Source organism: Vulpes vulpes, chromosome 7 (genome assembly GCF_048418805.1).
Source record: "Vulpes vulpes isolate BD-2025 chromosome 7, VulVul3, whole genome shotgun sequence".
Lineage (NCBI taxonomy): Eukaryota > Metazoa > Chordata > Mammalia > Carnivora > Canidae > Vulpes > Vulpes vulpes.
The window spans coordinates 27,170,588-27,196,318 of record NC_132786.1 but is presented as its reverse complement, the minus strand read 5'-3'; the positions used below and the strand labels follow the sequence as shown (position 1 = coordinate 27,196,318).

The window sequence follows — 25,731 nt, the reverse complement described above, 5'->3', positions numbered from 1 at the left end:
GTGCACAGGAAACACGAAGGGTTAACAGGCGGCAGTGGAGGCCCGCTCCCCGGGCGGAGCGAACCGGGGGGTGGGTCCGCGCTGAGGGCTGCCTGCCCCCACCCACCGCTCCGACGGCACTCTGTGTGAAGGACAAGAACCATCACCCCAGCGAGGGGACCTCGCAAACCCATACGGGCCCACACGGGGGATAACCGACATGCGGGAAGTCCGGAGTCCCACCAGCTCAGCCAGGCGCGGAACCTAGGCCTCCACCGCGCCGCCCTGCCTCTCTGCTCCGCGTCTCTATGGCCGGAAGCGGGAACACCGGAAGTGGGCCGCCGCGGGGGGAGGGGCGCGGCCGCGAGGGGCGGGGCCGCCACCACCTCCGCTGCGGGCCGAGGCGAGATGGCGGCCACGGAGGGGGTTGGAGAGGCTGCGCAGGGCAGCGAGTCCGCACAGCCGGAGCCACCGCCGCCCCAGCCGCACCCTCCGCCGCCCCAGCCGCAGCAGCAAGAGGAAGCCATGGCGGCAGAACTGGGAGAAGCGGTGGCGTCCCCCATGGACGACGGGTTCCTGAGCCTGGACTCGCCCACCTATGTCCTATACAGGTAACGCCCACAGCAGGGCCGCGGCTCCGAGGCCCTTCCCTCGGAGGCGGGTGCTGCGGCCGGCGGTTCCGGCCCGGCTCCTCTGGCCCCCGCAAGTCCGCCGAAGTTCTCGCCGGGGCGGGCGGGGTCGGGCAGGGGGGGCGCCGGCGGGGTCCGGGGCTGGGCCCTCGGCGGGGTCAGACCCGCGCGGCCCTAGCGCCCTCGCTGGGGTTGCTGTTCCCGGGGCACCGCGGTCCGCGAGCGGCGGAGTGAGGCCGGACGCCGGACGGGGCAGAGCCGGCAGCGCACGGGGCTGCACGTCTCAGGCTGCTTAGATGTGATTCAGGAATTTAACAAATCTCCCGCTTTCTCGCTCCCTCAGCGCCATGCCTGATACAGTCTGAATACCGAAGGGCTTGGGTGCTGTTTAGTAACCTGGCAGGAAATAATGATTTAAATACAAATGAGGTCCACATTTGCTCACTTGAAGGACAAGGTGTAAGGGCTTCCCGTGCTTGGTTCTGCCAAAGCGGAGAGAGCTAGTACAAGGTCTTTAAGGACTGGGACATTTTCTTTAAGTATTTCAGCGCCGGCCGTCAGGCAGGCACCGACTTTAAGCTGTGAGACGGAGAAAGTATTTGTCCTTCCACTCCGTAATACACCCCTACGTCACCTGGTGTCCTTTGCTCTCTGGTAATGCCGGTTCCTTACCTCCAATTAAACTTGCAAGACAATTGAGAAATCCTTTTATCTTATTTTTCTTTTATTTATCCTTGTTGTAGTTCTAGGTAAAACCATTAGAGAGCTTATTTGCCTTGACTTTATGAATGAGTGAAAGTCACTCCAGATTTTGTTGTTGGAGTAGTTGTAGGCACATAATTTGGCTGTGGTAGCCCCATAATCTTCACACCTCTTCTCTGAGCAGTAAAGTACTCAGCTGCTTCACTTGGCCGCGTCCGATTTTTCACTGACTGAATGACAGACTCACCTTTCTTCTGCTACACCCCCAGGCTCTAGATCACACACCTCAGGAATTTTTTCCCTCCTGTTTCCTCTGGCACAGCGGCCACAACCTCAGGATTGTCTGGATGCCACAGACTCTTTGCTGTCAGTAGTTGATCAGTATAGAGAACTCAAAGATGGGTGAAAGGAAAAGAATTTAAATAAAAGAGTGGTTAAAGTAAATTTGGTCATACTGGGCAGTTTGCAAAGAATTGTCTATAGGCACCTGTTGGTGCCACTATAGTTATTTTAGCATTGATGATGAGTACTATTCATTGACTACTTACTATATGCATTTATTATATGCTATATTTATGACATAGCATACACATTTAAGCATACGGTAATATTGTATGTTTCATATGTTGGTTATATACTAATATATTGGTATATATGTAACATATTTACTATCTTTGTGCTTACTATTACACACATTTAAGTACTTGACATATTATCTCACTTAATCCTCCAGACAGCCTTCTAAGGTTAGTTAGTAATATCATCTCCACTTTATAAATGAAGAAACTGAGGCCCAGAGAGATTAAGTAACTTTCCTGAGGTCACACAGCTGGTAAGTGGTAGAGCCTACATTTTAACCCAGTTATCAGATTCCAGAGCCTGCTCTGTAAAGACCACCTGGACCACCTCTCAGTTTAGTAAATTAATAGTTCTTGCTTTGATTTTAAAGTGTCAGTTCCTAGCTAATTGCTACTCAAATTTTTTACAATGCTAACTTCAAAAAGTCTTATTAGACCAATTAATTTAATTGTTTCCTAATTTAAACTGTTGTGTACTTACTGCGTAACATGTTTTTCCACTTACATAGAAACTTTAAATTTGAGAATTACTGATTTATTAACTTTTAGTGGGCAGATCATTCAGTTTATTCTTATGTTCCTTTAAAAAACTTTATGTTAAAGCAAAATGGCAAAACCTGGTCATGAAGAATCCATCCATGATTACACTAAAATATTTATAAGGTACTAATTTTAATGGAAGTGTAGTTGTTGCTATTTTTAAAAACACCAGAATCCATTTTCTTACGTTTGAGTACGTTCACTGAAAAAAATGTATATATTTCAGGGACAGAGCAGAATGGGCTGATATAGATCCAGTGCCGCAGAATGATGGCCCCAATCCAGTGGTCCAGATCATTTATAGTGAAAAATGTAAGTTTATTTTTTATTAGAAAAAGGTCTATAAGTCAAGCTTAGTAGCAGACTTGAAATGGACAATTATATGGTTACATAGATGACAGATTTTTGTCTAATAAAGATCTAAGTGACTTAAGTTGATACTCTTCTTTTTTATAATTCATTTTCATGGTTAAAACTTTTATTTTGTCCAAAGAATGGACATATTTTAAGTAATGAATGCTACATTATATTATGTAATAGTTACTGTGATTGTGCTTTTCATTTATTGTTTGATCTGCACACAAGACACAACATAAATGAGTTGCTGTTTTATGTAGAATAAACTTTCTGAAACTTGTGTATTTTGAAATATATTTCAGCAATGAAGTGTTAGGCTCAGTCAGAATACATTTACTGATATTAAAATGAGTGGATTATTTTCTTTGACAAAGTATCATTCTTTCATAATGAATGTGAATGAAAATGCATTGTAAATTGAAGGTCATGCAAATGTTAATTGTTTCTTCTAAGAAAGGGTAGATGAATAAAATGGAATGCTAGTTTTGTACTTTTTAAAAAAAAAAAAGGATTTTATTTATTCATGAGAGACACACAGAGGCTGAGACACAGGCAGGAGAAGCAGGTTCCATGCAAGGAGCCCAGGGCGGGACTTGATACCAGGTGTCCAGGATCATGCCCCGGGCTGAAGGCAGCGCCAAACCGCTGAGCCACCCAGGCTGCTCTAGTTTTGTACTTTTATGTGTGTGCGTATATATTCTGATTTAAATTGGTTGTGGTGGCCCCATAATCCTCAGACCACCTCTCTGTGTGTGTTATGTGCACATTTCAGTTAAGGCTTTGTTATCCAGGATTATTCCTTTTTTACAAAAAAGCATTTATTGTATTTTTCTGATTATGAAGTAATGTCAAGAAATGTTTGAAAAGGAAGAATGATGATGTGAAGGTTTGACTTAAATATAAAAATGTACTACTAAAAATAATATGTGGAACTGGTGTAGAAATAAATAGATTAATCTAAAAATAGATCAGGATAGGGGATCCCTGGGTGGCGCAGCGGTTCGGCTCCTGCCTTTGGCCCAGGGCGCGATCCTGGAGACCCGGGATCGAATCCCACATCGGGCTCCTGGCGCATGGAGCCTGCTTCTCCCTCTGCCTATGTCTCTGCCTCTCTCTCTCTCTCTGTGACTATCATAAATAAATAATAATAAAAATTTAAAAAAAAATAGATCAGGATAGATGGGAACTTAATATTTGATAAAAAGGACATCTGATACCTATATGAAAAGATGGATTAATCACATTGGTTTTGTAGTAGTTTTCTGTGCATTTGAATATGAGCATGTTATTCATGTTATTGAATGTTATATGTTATTTCCTAACCATACATTAAATGAAAAAAATTAAAGCTATCTTATGATATCAGGTATTGGGACATATGAACAGATCTGCACATTTCAGATGGTAATTTTCATGTTTAGCCATTTTGGGGTTTGGTTTGTCCGGTAAAACTGGAAAATGCTCCTATCTTATAACCTTGAAATACTGCTTCCAGTGATACAGTCTGGGTACACTCTGGCATATGATATTAGAAGACATGTACTAGGAGGTTAAGAACAGACTTCAGAGACAGACCAACTGCTTTAAATTCCAACTTCATCATTTTACTCTATAACCTTGGACAAATTATTTGACCTCCCTATATTTTTATTTCTTCCTATGTAAAATGAGAATAATGTTAACTATAGTTGCTCCTTGAATAACATGAGGGCTAGGAGTGCTGACCTTCTTATTCCCTGCTCAGTTGAAAATCCGTGTGTAACTTTTGACTCCTCAGAAGTTTAGATTCTAATAGCCTACTCTTGGGCACCTGGTGGCTCAGTGGTTGAGTGTCTGCCTTTGGCTCAGGTCGTGATTCCAGGGTCCTGGGATTGAGTCCTGCATTGGGCTCCCTATAGGGAGCCTGCTTCTCCCTCTGCCTCTGCCTCTGCGTCTCTCATGAATAAGTAAATAAAATCTTAAAAAAAAAAACATAACAACCAAACAAAAAATGTAATAGCCTACTCTTGCTGGAAGTCTTACTGTAATAACATAGTCAATTAACATATTTGGTATGTTAAATGTATTATATACTATATTCTTACAATAAGTTATGCTAGAGAAAAAGGAAATCTTTTTAAGAAAATCATGAGCACCTGGTTGGTTCAGTCAGTAGAGCATGTGACTCTTGATCTAGGGGTCATGAGTTTAAGGCTCACATGGAGATAGAGTTTAGTTAAAAAATATTTATAACGGGATGCCTGGGTGTCTCAGCAGTTGATGGTCTGCCTTTGGCCCAGAGTGTGATCCTAGAGTTCCTGGATTGAGTCTTGCAATGGGCTTCCTGCATTGAGCCTGCTTCTCTTTCTGCCTGTGTCTCTGCCTCTCTCTCTTTCTCTTGGTCTCTCAAGAATAAATAAAATCTATCTTAAAAAAAAATTTATAAGAGAAAATACAATACTGTACTATATTTATCAAAAAAAGCTGCACATAAGTGAAGATGTGCAGTTCAAACCAATGTCATTTAAGGGCCAGTACGTTATAGAGTGAGCAAATCATATACATAAAATAAAGAACAGTGTCTGGCTCAGAGTAAGCACTATATGTGTTAACTATTATAATTTGCAGCATTTTTGAAAAAGCAAAATGTTGGAAGCCACTTACATATCTATGTTTTGGAAAATGGAAAAATAAAATGTATCATTATGATACAATTAAATATTAGGTAACCATTAAGAAGATCTAGATCTTTTATAACATGGACAGATCTCAGAAACAAGTTGAGTGAAAAGGGCCCATAAGTTTTAGAAACTTTGAGTATCACAGTATATCAAATGTGTAATTTTTAGTTAAAAAAATATTTATTTTTTAAAGATTTTATTTATTCATGAGAGACACAGAGAGAGAGGGGGCAGAGACACAAGCAAAGAGAGAAGCATGTTCCTCCAGGGGAGCCTGATGTGGGACTCCACCCTGGAACTCTGGGAACACACCCTGAGCTGGAGGTAGACGCTCAACCACTGAGCCACCCAGGCATCCCTAAAATAATATTTTAATACTGAAAACTACTGAAAAAAATTTATTTTTATTTTTATTTTTTAAATTTTTTATTTATTTATGATAGAGAGAGAGAGAGAGGCAGAGACATAGGCAGAGGGAGAAACAGGCTCTGTGCACCGGGAGCCCGATGTGGGATTCGATCCCGGGTCTCCAGGATTGCGCCTGGGCCAAAGGCAGGCGCTAAACCGCTGCGCCACCCAGGGTTCGCCCAAAAAATTTAATAATTATAAAATTCTACTTCTATAACCCCAGATTCATTTATGAGCATGTCAGCTTGACATATATAGCTGTGAAGCTGAGTATTTTATTCACGCTTGAAGAATTCTGTTCTGCAAAAAAACCATTCACATAAATATGCCATGTTCTTAATGTGGAATAGTGGAAAAAGAGTGATGTAGATAAGTATATTTTGGCATGGAAGAACATGTCATTGAGGAGGAAAATGCCAAAATGAAAAGCTGTGTGAAAAATAAACCAGTTTCGTTAAAAATAAACAACTGGGGCACCTGGCTGGCTCAATCAGTGGAGCACGAGACTCTTGATTTCAGAGTCATGAGTTCGAGCCCCTATGTTGGGCATAGAGATTACTTAATAAAGAATAAAGAAAAATGTTAAAAATAAACAATGCCTGCTATTTTCAATTGCTGACCTTTACTATTCGCAAAAAATAAATTACTCTTTCTGGATAAAAATTTTTTAAAAAGTACAATATTAAATCTTGGTGACTTCCTGATGAAACAGAAAAATAAAAATGGCTGGCCAGGACTTTTCAAGATACCCCCATCAACACCTTTTAATATGTTCCCCACATCCATCTTATTGCTCTAATGTCTTTTTCATCCAGACGCAGTACCATTCGTAAATGAACATATATTCCTCCTCATGTTGTGGTATCCCTAATATCTGCCACAGGCTCACTTCAAAAATTGGTGCCCAGTACTTTCTAGATTTGTTGTAGAAAAACTGTTTCTCTGGAGTTTTTTTTTTTTTAAGATTTTATTTATTCATGACACAGAGAGACAGAGACATAGGGAGAGGGAGAAGCAGGCTCCATGCCGGGAGCCTGATGTGTGGGACTCTATCCCAGGACTCCAGGATCATGCCCTGGGCCAAAGGCAGGCGCTCAACCGCTGAGCCACCCAGGCATCCCTGGCGCTTATTTATAATGAAACAGAAGTAATCTTTCTAATCTCTCCTGTATGATTGCCACCATAAACTTACAAATACGTCAAAGTATTAAAAGTCATAGATCCTAGTAAAACTGTTTCATTTCCATTTCGTTTCATATTTCTTACCAAGGAAATATTCGAAATAAATTTTAGGGGATCCCTGGGTGGCTCAGCGGTTGAGCGTCAGCCTTCGACCCAGGGCATGATCTGGAAGTCCAGGGATCGAGTCCCACATCGGGCTCCCTGCATGGAGCCTGCCTCTCCCTCTGCCTGTGTCTCTGCCTCTCTCCTCTCTGTGTCTCTCATGAATAAATAAAATCTTAAAAAAAAAAAAAAAGAAAGAAAGAAAGAAACTTTAGAACAAAATGTGACTTACAAGGCAAAAAATAAAACCCTGTGTGTGTGTGTGTGTGTGTGTGTGTGTGTGTGTGCTTAGAAAAATGCCTGGTAACAGCCATTACCTTTGATAGAAATCCAGTGCATTAGGAAGTAGCATTGGAGTGAATGGAAACTTCATGTTCTTTTGTATTGTTTACAATGTTTGCATGGAATATATATTTTTAATTAAAAATACTTTTTTGAAAAAAAATACTTTTTTGAAGTAATACATCATAGAAAATTTTGAGGTTAAAATCAAAAGAAGATTCTCATCATCAAGAAATAACCACCATTATCCTCAACAAAGTAGGTTTAGAAGGAGCTTATTTCAGTAAATAAAGGCCATATATGAAAAATCCATAGCTAGGGATCCCTGAGTGGCGCAGCGGTTTGGCGCCTGCCTTTGGCCCAGGGCGCGATCCTGGAGACCCGGGATCGAATCCCACATCAGGCTCCCAGTGCATGGAGCCTGCTTCTCCCTCTGCCTGTGTCTCTGCCTCTCTCTCTCTCTCTGTGACTATCATAAATAAATAAAAATGTTTAAAAAAAAAAAAAAAAGAAAAATCCATAGCTAATACTATCGCCAATGAGGAAAAAATGGAGAGCTTTTCTTTTATAGTCAAGAACAAAATGGGGATGTGCATTCTCACAGCTTTTATTCAACATTGTATGGAAGTCCTAGTCCCAGTAATCAGACAAGAAAATGAAATAAAAAGCATTCAAATCAGTAAAGAAGAAGTAAAACTTTCACCATTTGCAGATAACATGATACTATATATTACTATGTATAGAAAACCTGAAAGACCACCAAAAAACTGCTAGAACTGATAAACTGCCTAGGTCTCTGCCTCTCTGTTTCTCTCTGTGTCTCTCATGAATAAATAAAATCTTTAGGGCAGCTCGGGTGGCTCAGTGCCGCCTTCAGCCCAGGGCCTGATCCTGGAGACCCAGGATCGAGTCCCACGTTGGGCTCCCTGCATGGAGCCTGTTTCTCCCTCTGCCTGCGTCTCTGCCCCCCTCCCTCTCTCTCTTTCTCTGTCTCTCATGAATAAATAAATAAAATCTTAAAAAAAAAAAACCTTTCTCCCTCTCTCTCCCCCTCCCCACCCCTCCAAGCTTGCTGTCTCTCAAAAGAAAACCACGCACAGACACACATACACACAAACACTGATGAAAGAAATTGAAGATGACAAAGAAATGGAAAGACATTCCCTGCTCATGGATTGGAAGAACAAATATTGTTAAAATATCTGTACTACCCAAGGTAATCTACACATTTAATACAATCCCTGTCAAAATACCAACAGCAAACAGCCCGGGTGGCTCAGCAGTTTAGCGCTGCCTTTGGCCTAGGGCGTGATCCTGAAGACCCAGGATCGAGTCCCATGTCGGGCACCATGCGTGGAGCCTGCTTCTCCTTCTGCCTGTGTCTCTGCCTCTCTCTCTCTCTCTCTCTCTGTGTGTGTGTGTGTGTCTTTCATGAATAAAATAAATAAAATCTTTAAAAATAAAAAGAAAAGATATTTATTAAAAAAATACCAACAGCATTTTTCACAGAGCCAAAACAATCCTAAAATTTGTATGGAATCACAAAAGACCCTGAATAGCCAAAGCAATCTTGAAAAAGCAAAGCAAAGCTTGGAGGCATCATAATTCTGGACTTCAAGTTATATTAAAAACTGTAGCGGGGATCCCTGGGTGGCGCAGCGGTTTGGCGCCTGCCTTTGGCCTAGGGCGCGATCCTGGAGACCCGGGATCGAATCCCACATCAGGCTCCTGGTGCATGGAGCCTGCTTCTCCCTCTGCCTATGTCTCTGCCTCTCTCTCTCTCTCTCTCTCTCTGACTATCATAAATAAATAAAATTAAAAAAAAAAAACTGTAGTAACAAAATAGTATGTTACTTGGGCACCTAGGTTGGCTCAGTTGGTTAAGTGTCTGACTCTTGATTTCAGCTGGGGTAATTATCTCAGGGTCGTGAAATGGAGCCTACTTAAAGATTCTCCCTCTCCCTATGCCCTCCCCACCACAGGTCTCATGTGCATGCATGTACACGTTCTCTCTAAAAAGAAAAGGACAAAATAGTATGGTACTGGGAAAAAATACTCATATAAATCAATGGAACAGAATACAAACCCAGAAATAAATCCACAATTATATGGTCAGTTAATCTTCAGTAAAATAGGAAAGAATACTCAATGGGAAGAAGACAGTCTCTCAACAAATGATGTTGGGAAAACAGGACTATTGTCTTACACCCTTCACAAAAATAAATTCAAAATGGATTAAAGACCTGAATGTGAGACCTGAAACCATAAAAATCCTAGAAGAGAACCCAGGCAATAACTTCTTTGACATTGACCCCAGCAAGTTCTTTCTAGATATGTCTCCTGAGGCCAGGGAAATAAAAGCTGCTGCACAGTGAAGGAAACAGTCAATAAAATTAAAAGGCAACCTGTGGAATGGAAGAAGATATTTACAAATGACATATCTGATAAAGGGTTAGTATCCAAAATACATGAAGAACTTAACCAAAAACTGGATTTTATTTATTTTATTTTTAAGTAATCTCTGTACCCAGTGTGAGGGTTGAACTTAGACCCCCCAAGATCAAGAGTTGCGTGCTTTACTAAGACAGCCTAGCCCCCCAGTATGATCTCATTCATGTAAAAAATGGGAGTGTGGATTTAGAAAATATACTTGGAAGGATACAGTAGAATCAGTTGATAGTGGCTGCTTCTTTGGAAGAGGACTGGGAATTTAGGTGAAAGAAAGTTTAGTATGAACCTTTTACTATTTGAATTTTCTATGATTGTGTATATTGCTTTTTCAGTTATAAAACTGATCAAAATAAAATGTGAGAAAACCAGGTAGTGGATAAATGTACTTTAATTTTACTTCAATAGTGGATAGATGTACTTTTAATTTTACTTCAGTGCATAACGTCTTTCAGAGATTAGGAATTTGGTATTAGGCTCTGTATGTACACATGAACAAGAAGTATAGTCACACATATATTGTGCCTTTTAAACTAAAGCATTCTCTGGGTGGCGTTCATATAGTCATTTGACTTTCGTTTGCTTATTGTTGCAAATAAATTGAATATAAATTGAATATAATTGGATATAAATTGAATATCTTTCCTTATAAAATGTAACAGCATTTTGTATTATAGTACTAAGTTTAAATAAGAAAGATAGTTCTAATGCAGTTGTATGCTCTGTCCCCAGTTAGAGATGTTTATGATTATTTCCGGGCTGTTCTGCAGCGTGATGAAAGAAGTGAACGAGCTTTTAAACTAACCAGAGATGCTATTGAGTTAAATGCAGCCAATTACACAGTGTGGTAAGTACCAGTCATCATTAAATGTCTCATGTTTTAGTTCAGATGGCTCTTTTTTCCCTTAACTTTGTTATCATAATAATAATTCACACTATGAGTTTTAAAGTCAGAGACTGAATAAAAAATGGCATTCTCTGCCCCCTTCCTTCTCACTACCAGAGATAGTCCCACTCCCCAGAGATAAGAAATCTTAGCTGTTTTTCCTTAAGTTAACCTGCATATTAAATATGCTGACCCCCATTTTATAGTATTTCAGAGTACATTCCTTTTAACAGATTGCCTTTTTTTTTTGTTTCATTTCGTTTTCTTTGTGCCACTAAGTAATTGTCTCCCAGGCTCTCTGATATGTGTAAAATGTGTCGTTACTACTGAACACAACAGGTAATCCTTCAGCTCCTTTTTTTTCTTTTTCACCAATGTCAGCACTGCACATCTAGTCTCCAGCCCTTTCATGCGTTTGATCCCCTGTCTCCAGACCCGACCTCTTTCTCTTTCTTCATTTATTCTCTTGTTTTATTGGCCACATCCTTGAGTAGAAGAGAAATTATACAAGGATATGTGGGAAATCATTTGTGAGATTTTATATATTGAAAAGTGTCTTTAGTTTCTTCTCAATTTTCTTAGTAGAATTCTATTAGAAATCATTTTCCTTCAGAATTTAAAACCTCATTTTCTGTTTCCTTTAGCTTCTCTTGAAGAAGATGAGAATCTTCTCTTGAGAAGATTCCTGTTATTTCATTTAAACCTTTAAGTAGGTCCAGAGAATTTTCTAATGTTTTTTCAAAAATTTTGTTTTTTTCTTTCTGGAATGCTTTTTTTTAGTTGCATGTGGTACCTTTTTTATTGCTTTTTCCTATTTTCTTTTCTTTGTCTTTTCATTTATGTTTGAGATATTTCTTCTGATTTCTGTTGACACTCAAAAATTTCTAATTTCCAAAGCTCTTTTTTGTTTTCTGAGTATTTTTTTAATAGCATCTTGTCTTTTATTTCATAGATGTGTGATATATTTTCATTTTTCTATGTTCGTTTTGGTCTTTTTCTTTCACATAAATATTTTTCTCAAGTCCTTGACTCTCCTTTCAAACTTATAATAGAGGCAGGAAAAATCGTGATTGGAAGTTCTGTATGTGGCAGGACTTGTCAACTGGCGAGCTTCACTGTGAGGTTAGTGAGTTCTGGAGATGTGGCTGTTTGTGCAAAATCTTCACATGTCAGCAATTCCAGATCTCTTCTTGTGGCTAGTTTGTTCCTCCAAAGAAGAGTCATCTGATTATTGCCTGAGGAGTATATGTTTGGGCTGCCATAGTTATTGGGGTCAGGCGGCGGGGGAGATTGGTTAGGGGTGGGGGTTCTCAGATGTTTTTAGTATATTAATGTTTTAAATTTCCCAGTTTCCAGTCCTTTTCCTCACCCTGTATTCCTCTGTGTCTGATACTCCTTTCTGCTTCAGATTTTTCCAGAGAGTAAAGCCAGCTGTGTCTTGCCAGGTTTTTAGAAAGAACCACAGTTATCCTCCTGTGTGTCTCCTTTACTTTCACACAAAATGCTTCACTTCTGACATTTCTGGTCATCAAATGGCTCTGGTGTTTCTCCTACCAGGCAGTTCTCTCTCATACCAGCTGTGTGTCCTACAATTTAAGTCAGTTCTGACATTGTCCACCAGACATTGTCTAACTACCTGACATTGAGATAATATCAGACTGCACTGGTTAAGGGCTCAGTCTTGCAAAACTGCCCCCATCTCAGATGCTAATTGCAAATCCAATTGTCGCCTAAGCTTCTAACCAGGGGCTATAAATCAGCCCCATGACCCTTTCCTAGGGTTCAGTTAATTTGCTGGAGTGGCTCACAGAACTCAGGAAAACCATTGCTTACGTTTACCAGTTATTAAAGGATGTGATAAAAGGATACAGATGAAGACATGTATAGGGCAAGGCCTGATGAGAGGGTCCCAAGTTCAGGATCTTTTGTCATTGAGGAGGGTATGTTCTTTCCTAGAACATGGATAGGTTCACCCACCTAGAAACTCCAAACCCCCTAGTATTGGGGTTCTGTGGAGGGTCCCTTAAGTAAGCATGATCAATTATTAACTGTTTCTAGTCTCTCTCCCCTGTCCAGACAGTGGGAGGTGAGACTGGTAATTCCAAGCTTCTGATCAAGGTTTGGTCTTTGTGGTGACTAGGAGCCATCTAAGCAGCCACCCAGAGTAGCCTCAATAGAATAATTTTGTGCTCATTTTTTTTTTTTTTTTTTTGAGATTTTATTCATTTGGGAGAGCACACACAAACATGAGTAGGATAAGGGGTAGAGGGAAAGAGAAGCAGACTCCACGCTAAGCAGGAGCCCGATGTGGGCTGGATCCCAGGACCCCAGGATTATGACCTGAGCCAAAGGCAGACTTGGCAGGCTTAACCACTGAGCCACCCAGGTGCCCCGCTTTTAGTGCTCTTCTCACTTAGGAATTCCTGAGTGTTTCAGGAGTGCCAGGAATCAGGGGCAGAGACCTATATATATTTTTTCTGTTACCTCACACCAGACTAGTAGATTCCATCACCTGATTAGGTTAGGGGAGGGATCTTGGCTGCTAAGGGCTCTTGTAGATTTTACACTGTTTTTAACCCCATCTTTGATGCCCAGTTTTGGGGATACCTAACACCTGATTTCTGAACCTTTCTTTCCTGTTGACAGGTTTTTAGCACTTTGTTTTTCAAAGTCCGTTAAAACTTGTCTGTCAACTTACCATTTTCCATAATTTTGTTGACCTCTTTCAGTTGCTGTGGTATCCCTTGACTTATTACCCCCTAATTCTCTTTGTCTTTGTGCATTTATACTGTTCTTCATTTCTTTACTATCATTTTTGTGGGGTTTTATTAGGGTGTCAGGATAAACTTATCCAATTAATCTACCGTGTTTCACTGGAATTCTTAGTATGGTATTCTATTATCTTATATGTCTGATAAGCACTTTCTTCTCTTTTAAGAGATTCCTGACTGTATGTAACACAAAGTAACTTAGGATGCATTTTAAAATTTCCTAAGTTTATGTGCTAGTTTTTTAAAGGCAGTTAGTTATACCTGATAACATTACTCATCTAAACCAAGCTGCTTATGTCCATGCTTTATGAAATCTAATTTTCCTTAAACTAATAAAATAGAAAAATACTGTTATCTGTCCTAGTTAGCATTTCATTTTAAAAGATAACTTTTAAAGCAGCTATTTTTCTTTTGTTATACATTGAGTTGGAAATTTTGAAGTAAAAATAGACCAGAACTAATAATCATGTTTTTAGAGAAAAAGTTTTTTAAGGATTTGATTCTACCTATGAAGACATCAAGAGAAACTTGTTTCATTTATAAATAGCGTATTTGTGTGGCTCTAAAATTAAAATATTTGATAATGTTTGTAATGGAATTAATTTATTATATGAATAATATATCTAAACAAGCTGTACCATATAGGGAAATATTATAAGGAAAGAGAGGTCTTTGATTCTCCTATAATAGAACTCTGGTAATCAGAGTGTTACCTGAAAATAATCATTAGTTGTTTGTCTTTTTCTCCTCTCTCAACATTTGTTGCATTTCACTATTTTTACTTCAAATTGCTTGATTCTTCCAATCACAAGATAGTTGTATGAATTTGGACAACCATACACAGTTACATTACTAAATTATTGGTTATATAGAATACCTACCAACAAAAGTATGTCTGTTTTAGTTTTATCAAATATTGTGGTAGGCAGTTTATATGGATTAATGAGAAAATGCTTGATGCTTGCTATAGGCATTTTCGGAGAGTTCTCTTAAAGTCACTTCAAAAGGATCTGCATGAAGAAATGAACTACATCACTGCGATAATTGAGGAACAGCCTAAAAACTATCAAGTTTGGTAAGATGAAAATAGAAAGGAAATATGTCACTATGCAAATATTACCTGCCCATTGGGTGATGAGGTTATAGGGAATTGTTTCTTTCTTTATAATTTTAGCACTTTGTATTGGAGTTAATGTTACCTGTCTCATAGGATTGTTATCAGGATTTTTTTTTTTAAAGAATTTATTTATTTATTCATGAGAGACACAGAGAGAGAGAGAGAGAGAGAGAGGCAGAGACACAGGCAGAGGGAGAAGCAGGCTCCACGCAGGGAGCCCGACGTGGGACTCGATCCCAGGTCTCCAGGATCAGGCCCTGGGCCGAAGGCGGCGCTAAACCACTGAGCCACCCAGGCTGCCTTCTTGCCATCTTAATATTGTATAAGATGAATTTTTAAGTTTTCTGTGCATGTAGAATATGTCATTCATTAAGCATGAAATCTTTCCCCTTTTCCCATCGCTCCTACTCAATTTTAATATATTGAATACTAATGAAATTTTTTTGAATTTTTTTAAAGTCTTACTGAGATATAACTCACATATTACACCATTTCCCTATTTATTTATTTAGTAAGCTCTATACCCAATGTGGGGCTTGATAAACTTATAACTTGTCATAGCTACTTGCCAAAGTAGAAGTGAATTCATATTTGCCCATAAGTTGGTGGAATGAGCAGTTGCTTGTATGGTGATGCTGTGGACTTAAAAACTGAAAGCCTATTTATAATCAGAGGAGCTTTTATACTTGATTAAGTAGTATCACATTTCCTATAGTCTCATTATGCCATCTGGGAATGTTTCAGAATTCTTTGACAGGATTTTGTGGTTGTCAAAAGATTACTTCAGATTTAGCTTGAAATTAATCTTCCTTAAAACTATCTAATTTCATTTTATACACAAATAACTGTTTTATGTTTCTCAACTGTTCTTACTTAGCGTTCTGGAATTTTTCCCTCCTAATGTTTCTCCTTTGTTACCTTTTCTCTCCAGTATAGAGAGAATTAGTGGTGAATTTCTGTTTTTTAAGTTTTCCTCCACATCGCAGAGTACAACACACGCAATTGATACTTCAGTACTTGGACGCATTAACACAAAAGTTCTTTCTTCTCCCTGCTTTAGGCATCATAGGCGAGTGTTAGTGGAATGGCTAAAAGATCCATCTCAGGAGCTTGAGTTTATTGCTGATATTCTTAATCAGGATGCAAAGAATTATCATGCCTGGCAACATCGACAATGGGTTATCCAGGTATTGCCTTTCTTGTTACAATATTTTTCAGATTATGTTTTAACTGGATTAAATAATTAAAATTACTGTTGAATTATAAGTATACTCCTGAACTGAAATATACATATAGATCATTACAAACAATATATAATGACTAAGAAATATTAAGACACTTATTTAAGACCTGACGTCCTTCATGTTGATTAATTTTAGAATCTCATTGTAAGTATTACAAGTAGTTCACATTAAAGAATAATAGCAACTTTTGTATTTCTTTTTTTGTTTGTTTTTTTTAACTTGTATTTCTTAGATTGAATTTGTATCACATCTTATATTTACTAGCAAATTGAATAGGAAAGGTAGTTGTAATCTGTTAATACAGCTGTTATTTTAATTAACAAGGGCATGGTACCTATTGGGGTTTTTGCATACATAAACTTTGGGATACAATTTTACAGTCATAATTTTATTTCTGCCCACTAGCTAAAATTTTAGGCTAAACCCTGAATAGAAGAGAATAGTTATAACTCCCACTCTGGGCATTTTATGTATTCCAGCAAACAATTCTAGTGTTGTTTCCTATGAATTTTTTCCAGTGATTGCTACTTTGTATACTATTCTTTATACCAAGAGTAGTTCACAAATTTTTTTCTTACTTAAAAATTTAAACTTTTCTGGATTTCATTAAAGGCATACATTTTCTTCTTTTTTTTTTTTTTCTTTTTAATTTTTATTTATTTATGATAGTCACACAGAGAGAGAGAGAGAGGCAGAGACACAGGCAGAGGGAGAAGCAGGCTCCATGCACCGGGAGCCCGACGTGGGATTCGATCTAGGGTCTCCCGGATCGCGCCCTGGGCCAAAGGCAGGCGCCAAACCGCTGCGCCACCCAGGGATCCCAAGGCATACATTTTCTAAAGATACTTGGTATTTTTGTTTTTCATGAAATTCTTTTTATTTATTTATATATATATTTATTTATTTTTTAAAACAGTTTTTTTTTTTTAAGATTTTATTTATTTATTCATGAGAGACACAGAGAAAAAGGCAGAGACACAGGCAGAGGAAGAAGCAGGCTCCACGCAGGGAGCCTGACTTGGGACTTGATCCCAGGTCTCCAAGATCCCTGGGCTGAAGGCGGCGCTAAACCGCTGAGCCACCAGAGCTGCCCTGTTTATCATGAAATTCTACCCTTTTGCCTTTCTCAAATAAGAAATAAAACTCCATTAGCTTTTTCACAGTTAATATCCCAGCTTTTGCAGTATTTGTAAATTTTGACCTTTTCTTTTTTCTTATTTATTTATTTTTAAAGATTTTATCCATTTATTCATGAGAGACACAGAGAGAGAGAGAGAGAGAGAGGCAGAGACACAGGCAGAGGGAGAAGCCGGCTCCAGACAGGGAGCCTGATGTGGGACTCGATCCCGGGTCTCCAGGATTAGGCCCTGGGCTGAAGGCGGCACTAAACCGCTGAGCCACCCAGGCTGCCCTTTCCCATAGTTTTTAAATTAAAATAACCTTATAATGTAAAAATTTGTATTTAAATGAAGCTGTTTATATTTCTCCACATGTATTTTAATGTCACTTTATCATATATGTGCATTCTTAATACTTCCCTTTTACTTAATATTATGCATTCCTATCAAATCCACTGAATTACTATAATTAATCATTTTCTGAGTTTGATTTTTTCCCCTCTAAATTTTCACCTTAAATAATGCATAAGCATTTAGTTACATAAGCCTTTTTTGCCTGTGATTTAGTCTTTTAGAGTAATTCTTCGGTCTGTTTAAATAGTATAAACATGCCTCTTGGTATATAAATTGTTCATAAGAAAATGATACTGAGGAGGATCCCTGGGTGGCTCAGTGGTTTAACTAAGCCTGCCTTCGGCCCAAGGCATGATCCTGGAGTCCCGGAATTGAGTCCCGCGTCGGGCTCCCTGCATGGAGCCTGCTTCTCCCTCTGCCTGTGTCTCTGTCTCTCTGTCTCTGTCTCTCTCTCTCTCTGTTTCTCATGAATAAATAAATAAAATCTTTAAGAGAAAAAAAAAAAAGAAGATGGTACTGAATCATAGGCCTCTTTGCTCACTCTTCCTTATTTTTTTCCTTCTTTGTGACCATGCCTTTGTCTTTGATGACTTCTTTTCCCCTTCATTTCCTTGACCTGCAATTGTCACTTTCCTCCAAATATGTGATAAGTTCTACATCTTCAGTTCTGCCTAGCTTAGCTGAAATTTTATTTATTTATATTTTTTATTAATAATGGGACATTTCTAGGGGCACCTGGCTGACTCAGAGGAGCATGTGTGACTCTTTCTTGGGGTTATGAGTTCGAATCCCACGTTGAGTATGGAGTTTACCTAAAAATAAAATATTAAAAAGAATAATGTGACATTTCTAATTGGGTATTTTTTATTTTCTCTTAGGAATTTAAACTTTGGGATAATGAGCTGCAGTATGTAGACCAACTTCTTAAAGAGGATGTGAGAAATAACTCTGTATGGAACCAAAGATACTTCGTAATTTCTAACACCACTGGCTACAATGATCGTGCTATATTGGAGAGAGAAGTCCAGTTAGTAATCTCCTTCACTTGTTCACTCATTAAAAGAATATTTGTGTGCTTATTATGTCTAAGGCATTGGGGACCCAACAAAGATAAAGACTGGCCCTGATCCTGCCCTCCTTGAACTAAGAGGATAGAATGCTTAGATGAAATCTCTAACGCCAATTTATAGATACTATAATATACCTCTACATTGTAATGTCTTAAGTTTCTTGAAATATTGTTACCACAGATTGAAAAGAAATCAGCTTTATTTTAAAACTATCTCACTAAATTCTGCTGCCCTTTAGATAATAGCCCCCAGGTGCCATGTTCTTCTGTGCAGGGTTTGGTGGGGGGATGTCCTGTACGCTGTATGCAGAATGTTTAGCAGCATTCCTGGCCTTTACGTCCTGTCAGGATGTAACAGCAGGAATCCCCTCCCCTCAAGTTATGACAAACAAAAATGTCCCTACACATTGCCAAATGTCCCCTGTGGGGTAAAACCATCCCTATTTGAGAACTACTGCTTTAACATACAAAAAGCTGTTATAAGCGCTAGAATTCTTTGAATTAGAATGAATATTAATATCTATACACATTAATAGCCACTTCTGACTTTGTTTTTTCTCTGTTTTATATTTGAGCATATTTATTGTTTTTATAGCCTGATGACAACACAGTCATAATTTGAATTACAAAAGTAAAACAAGGGGCACCTAGCTGACTCAGTAGAGCATGCAACTCTTAATCTCAGGGTTGTGAGTTTTAAGCCCCACATTGGGCCTAGAACTTTTAAAAAGTTAAAAATAAATATTACAGCTCCTGGGAATAGCTGATTTTTACAACTGTCTGCCTTCATCACCCTTTTTATTACTTCTGCTTAGGTCAGGCCAGCTAGCTTATCTTTTAATCTGTTCTATATAGGGTTCTGGTGATTTACATTAAAAAGAAAGAAAGGTCATAATCCAGGGTCCTACATTAACTCTCTGCTCCATGCTTCTTTCAGAAGCAGCCAAATACCCCTCAAGCATGTTTCATGCTTTCTTTTTACTGCTCTGCTCTTCAAAGTTGCACTAATATGATAGTCACTAGCCACATATGGCTACTTAAATTCAAATTAATTAAAATCACATAATTCCATTCCTCAGTAGTATGAATCACTTCTCACAGGTTCAGTACCCATGTGTGGCTAATGACTACTATATTGGGCAGCACAGATAACATCATCATCCTAGCAAGTTCTGTTGAATAGTATTGATCTGACGGATAACTGTGAACTTACTGAAATAATTTTATTCTTTTTAAAAAATATATTTATTTATTCATGAGAAACACGGGGTGGGGGCGGGGGGGGGGCGGCGCAGAGACATAGGCAGAGGGAGAAGCAGGCTGCATGCAGGGAGCTGGACCTGGTACTTGATCCTGGGTCTCCAGGATCACCCCCTGGGCTGAAGGCAGTGCTAAACCGCTGACCCACCTGGGCTGTCCAATTTTATTATTCTTAAACCTAAATACTGGGGCTTTAGTGGGGAAAATTCAGACTCATTATCCAGCCGTCTATAAATTACTTTTATTTTTTCATCTAGGATTGGTATTATGTCATGAGGATTAGAACAAAAATTTTCTGAAGGAAGTAAAGTGTCATCCTTAAGAGAATTCAATAGCTTTCTTGCCAAAAGATAGAATGCTTCAGGTTATTCCTTGAATTAACCCACTAATAATTAGGGATTTCAAATACCACATATTCTTTATTTACTATAGCATACTTCATTAGGTTAGGTTTAACAAGATACTTCAACGTTGAGTATGAAGAAACACGGAACTTCTCATAGCCTTCAAAGGCAAATCACTGGTTTTCTATTATTAAATAGAAGCAGAAATAGGAATCTTAAGAGTTTTACAGGGGTGCCTGCTGGCTCAGTCAGTGGGGCGTGAGACGCTCTTGGTCTGGGTGTCATACTTTGAACCCCATATTCAGTGTAGAGATTACTTAAAAATAAAATATTTTAAAAATTGTTTTAAAAAAGTCTAAGAGTTTTCCATAATTAAGGTTTGTCAGTACCACTAAGATAGGCAAAAAAAATTTTAAATGCAAAGAGTGTGACGCCTGGTGGCTCAGCAGTTGAGTTTCTACCTTTGGCTCCAGTCATGATCCTGACATCCTGGGATTGAGTCCCGCATTGAACTCCCAGGAGGGAGCCTACTTCTCCCTCTGCTTATGTCTCTGCCCCTCTCTCTATGTGTCTCTCATGAATAAATAAATAAAATATTTAAAATACAAAGAGTAGCTGTAGTTAACTAGAATTTAAATTTTTTAACTCTAAAGAATATGGATTTACCTGATTATTTTCTTTTTCCTTTTATTATAAAAGTAATGCAGTCTAGTTGTAGGGGGAAATTGTACTGAATTGCGTAAAGTTAAACATCAAAATCTCTATCTCTCTTCCCATACCCCATTCTTTAGAGTGAGCTACAATTAGTGTGGGTCCTTCCAAACCTTATTAAGTACGTTTGCGAACATGTATGCACAGCAACCTAGGCAGTGGTATTATGCACATTGTTTTATTTTTTTCATTTAATATATCATGGCCATATTTCCATGAGTACTACTGGTACTGTTAATAATAGTTACCATTTATTTATTTTTAAAAGATTTTATTTAGAGAGAGAGGGAGAGAATCTATAGCAGATTCTGCACTGATTGTGGAAACCAACACAGGGCTCAGTTCCACGACCTTGAGATCATGACCTGAGCTGACATCAAGAGTTGGATGCTCAACCAACTGAGCCACCCAGGTGCCCCACCCATTACCACTTATTAAGCATTTAGTACATGCCAGGAATTCTTATTTAATTTTTATAACAACACTGTAAGATATCAGATGAAGAATTTGAGGTTCAGTACCGTTCTATAATGCACCTAAGAGCACAGAGATAATAATTGATAGGACTAAGATTAGAAGCTAAGCAGTCTGGAGCACCTGGGGGGCTCAGTTTATAGAGCATGCAACTCTTGATCTTGGCGTCATGAGTCCATAGGGTTGTGAGTTCAAGCCCCATGTTGGGTGTAGAGACAACTTAGAAAAACAAAAACAAAACAAGCTAGGCACTCTGACCTAAAAGTGCATATTTTAACAAAGTGCATACTTGGTTAAAATATATGCCTTAGTGCATATGTATGTGGATAAAATTCTTTAGGTATTGCCAAAGTGAGATTAAGAATCTCTACAGGGATGGCTGGCTGGGTCAGCTCTACAGGGATGGCTGGCTGGGTCAGCTGTTGAACATCTGCCTTCAGCTCAGGGTGTGATCCCGGGGTCCTGGGATTGAGTCCCACATCGGGCTCCCTTCATGGAGCCTGCTTCTATCTCTGCCTGTGTCTCTGCCTCTCTCCCTGTCTCTCATGAATAAATAAAATCTTAAAAAAAAAAAAAAAGTCTTCTACAATGATTAATAAAGACATGCAAGGACATGGTTTGAAAAATAACTGGAAACATTAGATCATGTAAAAATAGTCAGAAAAAACCTTTTCATAATGCTGAATGAGTTTATCATTATAGTAGTCCCCCCTTACCTGCAGCTTTGCTTTCTGAGGTTTCAGTTACTCACAGTCAAATGTGGTCCAGAAACATGTGATCCTCTGATGACCCTGTGTATGGTGAGACATTATTAGGTAGTATAACTTAAGGCTACATCACAATGCCTGTCATTCACCTCACTTCATCTTATTATTTAGGCATTTCATTATCTTAAATCATCACAAGAAGGCTGAGTTATAGTCTGATAAGATATTTTGAGGGGTGCCTGGGTGGCTCAAGCAGTTAAACATCTGCTTTCAGCTCATCGGGTCATAATCCCAGATTGCTGGGATCGAGCCCCATGTTGGGCTCCCTTCTCAGCAGGGAGCCTGCCTCTTCCTCTCCCACTCCCCCAGCTTGCACGCACTCTCTCTCTCTCTCTCTCTCTCTCTCTCAAATAAATAAAATCTTTTTTTAGAAAAAGGTATTTTGAGAGAGACTACATATAACTTTTATTACAGTGACTATATTATAATTGTTCTATTTTATTCTTAATCTCTTAGTGTGCCAATAAATTAAGCTTTATCATAAGTATGTGTATAGGAAAAAACATATATAGAATTTGATACTCTGTGATTTCAGGCATCTACTGGGCATTTGGGAACCTATCCTCTGTGGAGAAAGAGGGACTACTGTACTCTGAAAAAAATGCTGTCCTAACAGCACTGCAGTAATATCAAGATTACTGAACTTTAGTCAGTGACTTACTCAGTTGAGCAAGTCTGTAGTAAAGCTAAATTCTGGTACTCCCTTGGAATTTGTTGTAATTGGATCTAAATTATACTTAATCTGGTTAAAGGGAAGAGAAAGGGAGTGTCCATTTTGACTGGTTATCACATCATAAGTAGTAATCTTGATTGATTGATTGATTGATTGATTGATTGATTTAAGATTTACTTATTTCATTCAGAGAGAGCGAAGAGAGAGGCAGAGACACAGGCAGAGGGAGAAGCAGGCTCCATGCAGGAAGCCCGATGTGGGACTCGATCCTGGGTCTCCAGGATCATACCCCAGGCTGCAGGCGGCGCTAAACCGCTGCGCCACTGGGGCTGCCCAGTAATCTTGTTTTAGGACATAAAAAGTACACATTTGTGTTGATTTCTCATTTTTATTCTTTGTCTATACAATTTCCCTGCTATTTATTATTACAGCTCCTAAGATTATGTAGTTCTCCTTTTTTAATGACTCAGGATTTGTTGGGCATAAGTAGACCTTAGGCTCTTTGCCAAGATTGTTTTACCAATAAAAGTAAAACCTCCCGTTTTAGCTGCCATTTTCTTCAAAGAGAAAGCCTAAATTAAAGGAAATCTCCCACATCAGTTTATTTTTCTGTTGTAAATTGAGCCTTTGTGTTAGGTATCTTTTCCTGAATTGGTTACAAATTTACAGGAAGGAGGAACAATGTAACTATGAATTGAAAACTGCAGACTTGAAGGATTCTCTCTAAATTAGATATGACCTAGACCTAGTCACAGCCCACTAAGATAGATGAAAGCACATATCCAAGCTGTGCCACAGTCTTATTAAAACTATTTCTAATTATTGCACTGCTCTTAAAATTTATATACATATTTCTTTGTGGTCTTTTTCTTGTAGGTACACTCTGGAAATGATCAAACTAGTACCGCATAATGAAAGCGCATGGAACTATTTGAAAGGGTAAGCAATAGTTTTGGATTATTTTATATAAAACCCACCTATTGATGTGATGTATCATGGAATATGTTCTGTTAATTAGGTTCCAAAAGGATACTAAAGAATTTTCCATTTTTCTGGGTCTAAGAGAAGTAGACCAGTGTAAGATGATAACATCCAAGAACAGTGCCTTCTATCCTCTTCACCTCCCAAGCACATACCAGCACAGTTTTTAGAATAGTCCATGGCTAAACAGTAATACAATTAGAATTGTATTTATGAATCCTATAGTGCTTATGTCAAAGAATGGGATATACACAGCTTCTGTTTAGCTCAGGAGCATAGTAAAGACAAAACAAACTATTTAAAAGCAGATTGGACAGATGCATAGCCAGCCTTTCTATTTTCAATTCTAGAGATCTCCTTTTACAAATTTCATTCCTTAAATTGACAAGGTTTCACTCGAGTGGCCACTGATATAATCAGGCTCCTTTTTTAGCTTAGAGGTCTCCCTGGAAACCAGGCCCAAAAAGCATAAAATTTGGAGCCCAGTCACATTTGGAGATGAATCCTAATATCTGGAGAGCTATAAGCTATAAAGAACCATCTCAAGAAGAAACAGAAATATCTCTCCTGTTTTCTGACTTTTTAATTTCAAGGTGATGGTTTATTTTCTGATTTAATTGTGTGTGTTGCAGTTTGAGTTATAAATGATCACTTTTAAGTTTCATTATTTTTAACTAATTGTACTCAGCTGAAAATTATCCATAATAAAACTTACATAATTTTAAAAATTCGTTTAGTTTTAACTTCATTTAAAATAAGTCTCCTCTGGGCACCCCAGGTGGCTAAGCGGTTTAGTGCCACCTTCAGCCCAGGGCCTCATCCTGGAGACCCAGGATTGAGTCCCACGTTGGGCTCCCTGCATGGAGCCTGCTTCTCCCTCTGTCTGTGCCTCTGCATCTCTCTCTCTGTCTTTCATGAATAAATAAAAATTAAATCTTTAAAAAAAAAAGTCTCCTTTTGTTCATGTTACAGAGGTCATCTTTCCTTAATCTATTATTTTTGTTCTTCCTTCTCAAAATTGAGAATAATTTTTTTTTAGGATTTTACAGGATCGTGGTCTTTCCAGATACCCCAATCTGCTAAGTCAGTTACTTGATTTACAACCAAGTCACAGTTCCCCCTACCTGATTGCCTTTCTCGTGGATATCTATGAAGACATGCTAGAAAACCAATGTGACAACAAGGAGGACATTCTTAATAAAGCATTAGAGGTAAGCCAGTAGAACTCTGCTCTCCTTGGTGTCTCAGAATTCAGCCTCCCCAGTGCCACTATATTCATGCCCTTTTCAGTGTGTTTACTCAGGAGTTCAGCGCAGGTCTATAAAACACACATCACCAGTGAGCATGATAAATGATTATAATGATATCTCTCATTTGAACATGATCTTAGTTTAACTGTTGACTCAAAAGCATTTGCCCTAGAGATTGATTTACATATGATCTTTAAAGAATTTTTGTTTTTCATTTTCAGTTGTGTGAAATTCTAGCTAAAGAAAAGGACACTATAAGAAAGGAATATTGGAGATATATTGGAAGATCCCTTCAAAGCAAACATAGCACAGAGAGTGACCCACCAACAAATGTACAGCAATAACACCATCTGGAAGAACTCGATGGAATGCTTTTATTTTTTTAAGAGACTCTAATGCAGGAGTTTAAAGCGATCATTCCCTTTGCCTGTGGTGCAAAACGTGCATTGCACAGGTATTGCTTTTTAACAGAACTAAGTGTGATGCTCTTTGGGTGCTGCTGCTATTCAGACTAGTAATTGATTCTTTTAAAGCAAAGTAATTTGAGGGGAGGGAAAAGAAAGTCCCATGAAGGAACTTTTGTAGTCTTATCAACATTTACTCTAATCCCTTAGCATCAGCTCCTCCCTAAAGAGTATATGCGTCAGGATTTGCAGCATTAATGAAAGCAGGTAACTTGTATGTAATGGATATAAGGTAACTTAAATTTGGGTTCAGGAAGCAGGGAATGTAACTCTTACATTAGAGCTGCTATGCCACACTCACAGTATCTTGCTATCACTGTAACCAACTAATGCCAAAAGAATGGTTTTGTAATAAAATTATAGATGTATCCTAAAACTTGA

General features: G+C 38.6%; 1 protein-coding gene across 2 annotated transcripts; it reads left to right on the top strand.

The window, feature by feature from the left end:
- The first annotated feature begins 215 nt into the window (after positions 1-215).
- FNTA (farnesyltransferase, CAAX box, subunit alpha) lies at positions 216-25,731 on the top strand. 2 transcript variants are annotated; one of them, XM_025993692.2, is made up of 9 exons: positions 216-590; positions 2,655-2,740; positions 10,600-10,714; positions 14,495-14,599; positions 15,702-15,828; positions 18,236-18,384; positions 23,532-23,594; positions 24,676-24,847; positions 25,108-25,731. In XM_025993692.2, the coding sequence occupies exons 1-9, from the start codon at positions 388-390 to the stop codon at positions 25,228-25,230; spliced, it is 1,143 nt and encodes a 380-aa protein (XP_025849477.1). In that variant the 5' UTR covers positions 216-387; the 3' UTR covers positions 25,231-25,731. The 2 variants fall into 2 exon arrangements, with proteins under 2 accessions (XP_025849477.1, XP_072619491.1); XM_072763390.1 differs by lacking the exons at positions 24,676-24,847; positions 25,108-25,731 and adding an exon at positions 24,070-24,514 and having other exon boundaries at positions 217-590.

Excerpts from the sequence above, each read along its gene's own strand:
- FNTA (XM_025993692.2), top strand. The coding sequence starts at position 388 with ATGGCGGCCACGGAGGGGGTTGGAGAGGCTGCGCAGGGCAGCGAGTCC. Across the intron at positions 10,715-14,494 it reads GCAGCCAATTACACAGTGTG|GCATTTTCGGAGAGTTCTCT; the intron begins GTAAGTACCAGT and ends TGCTTGCTATAG. Across the intron at positions 24,848-25,107 it reads TTCTTAATAAAGCATTAGAG|TTGTGTGAAATTCTAGCTAA; the intron begins GTAAGCCAGTAG and ends TTTCATTTTCAG.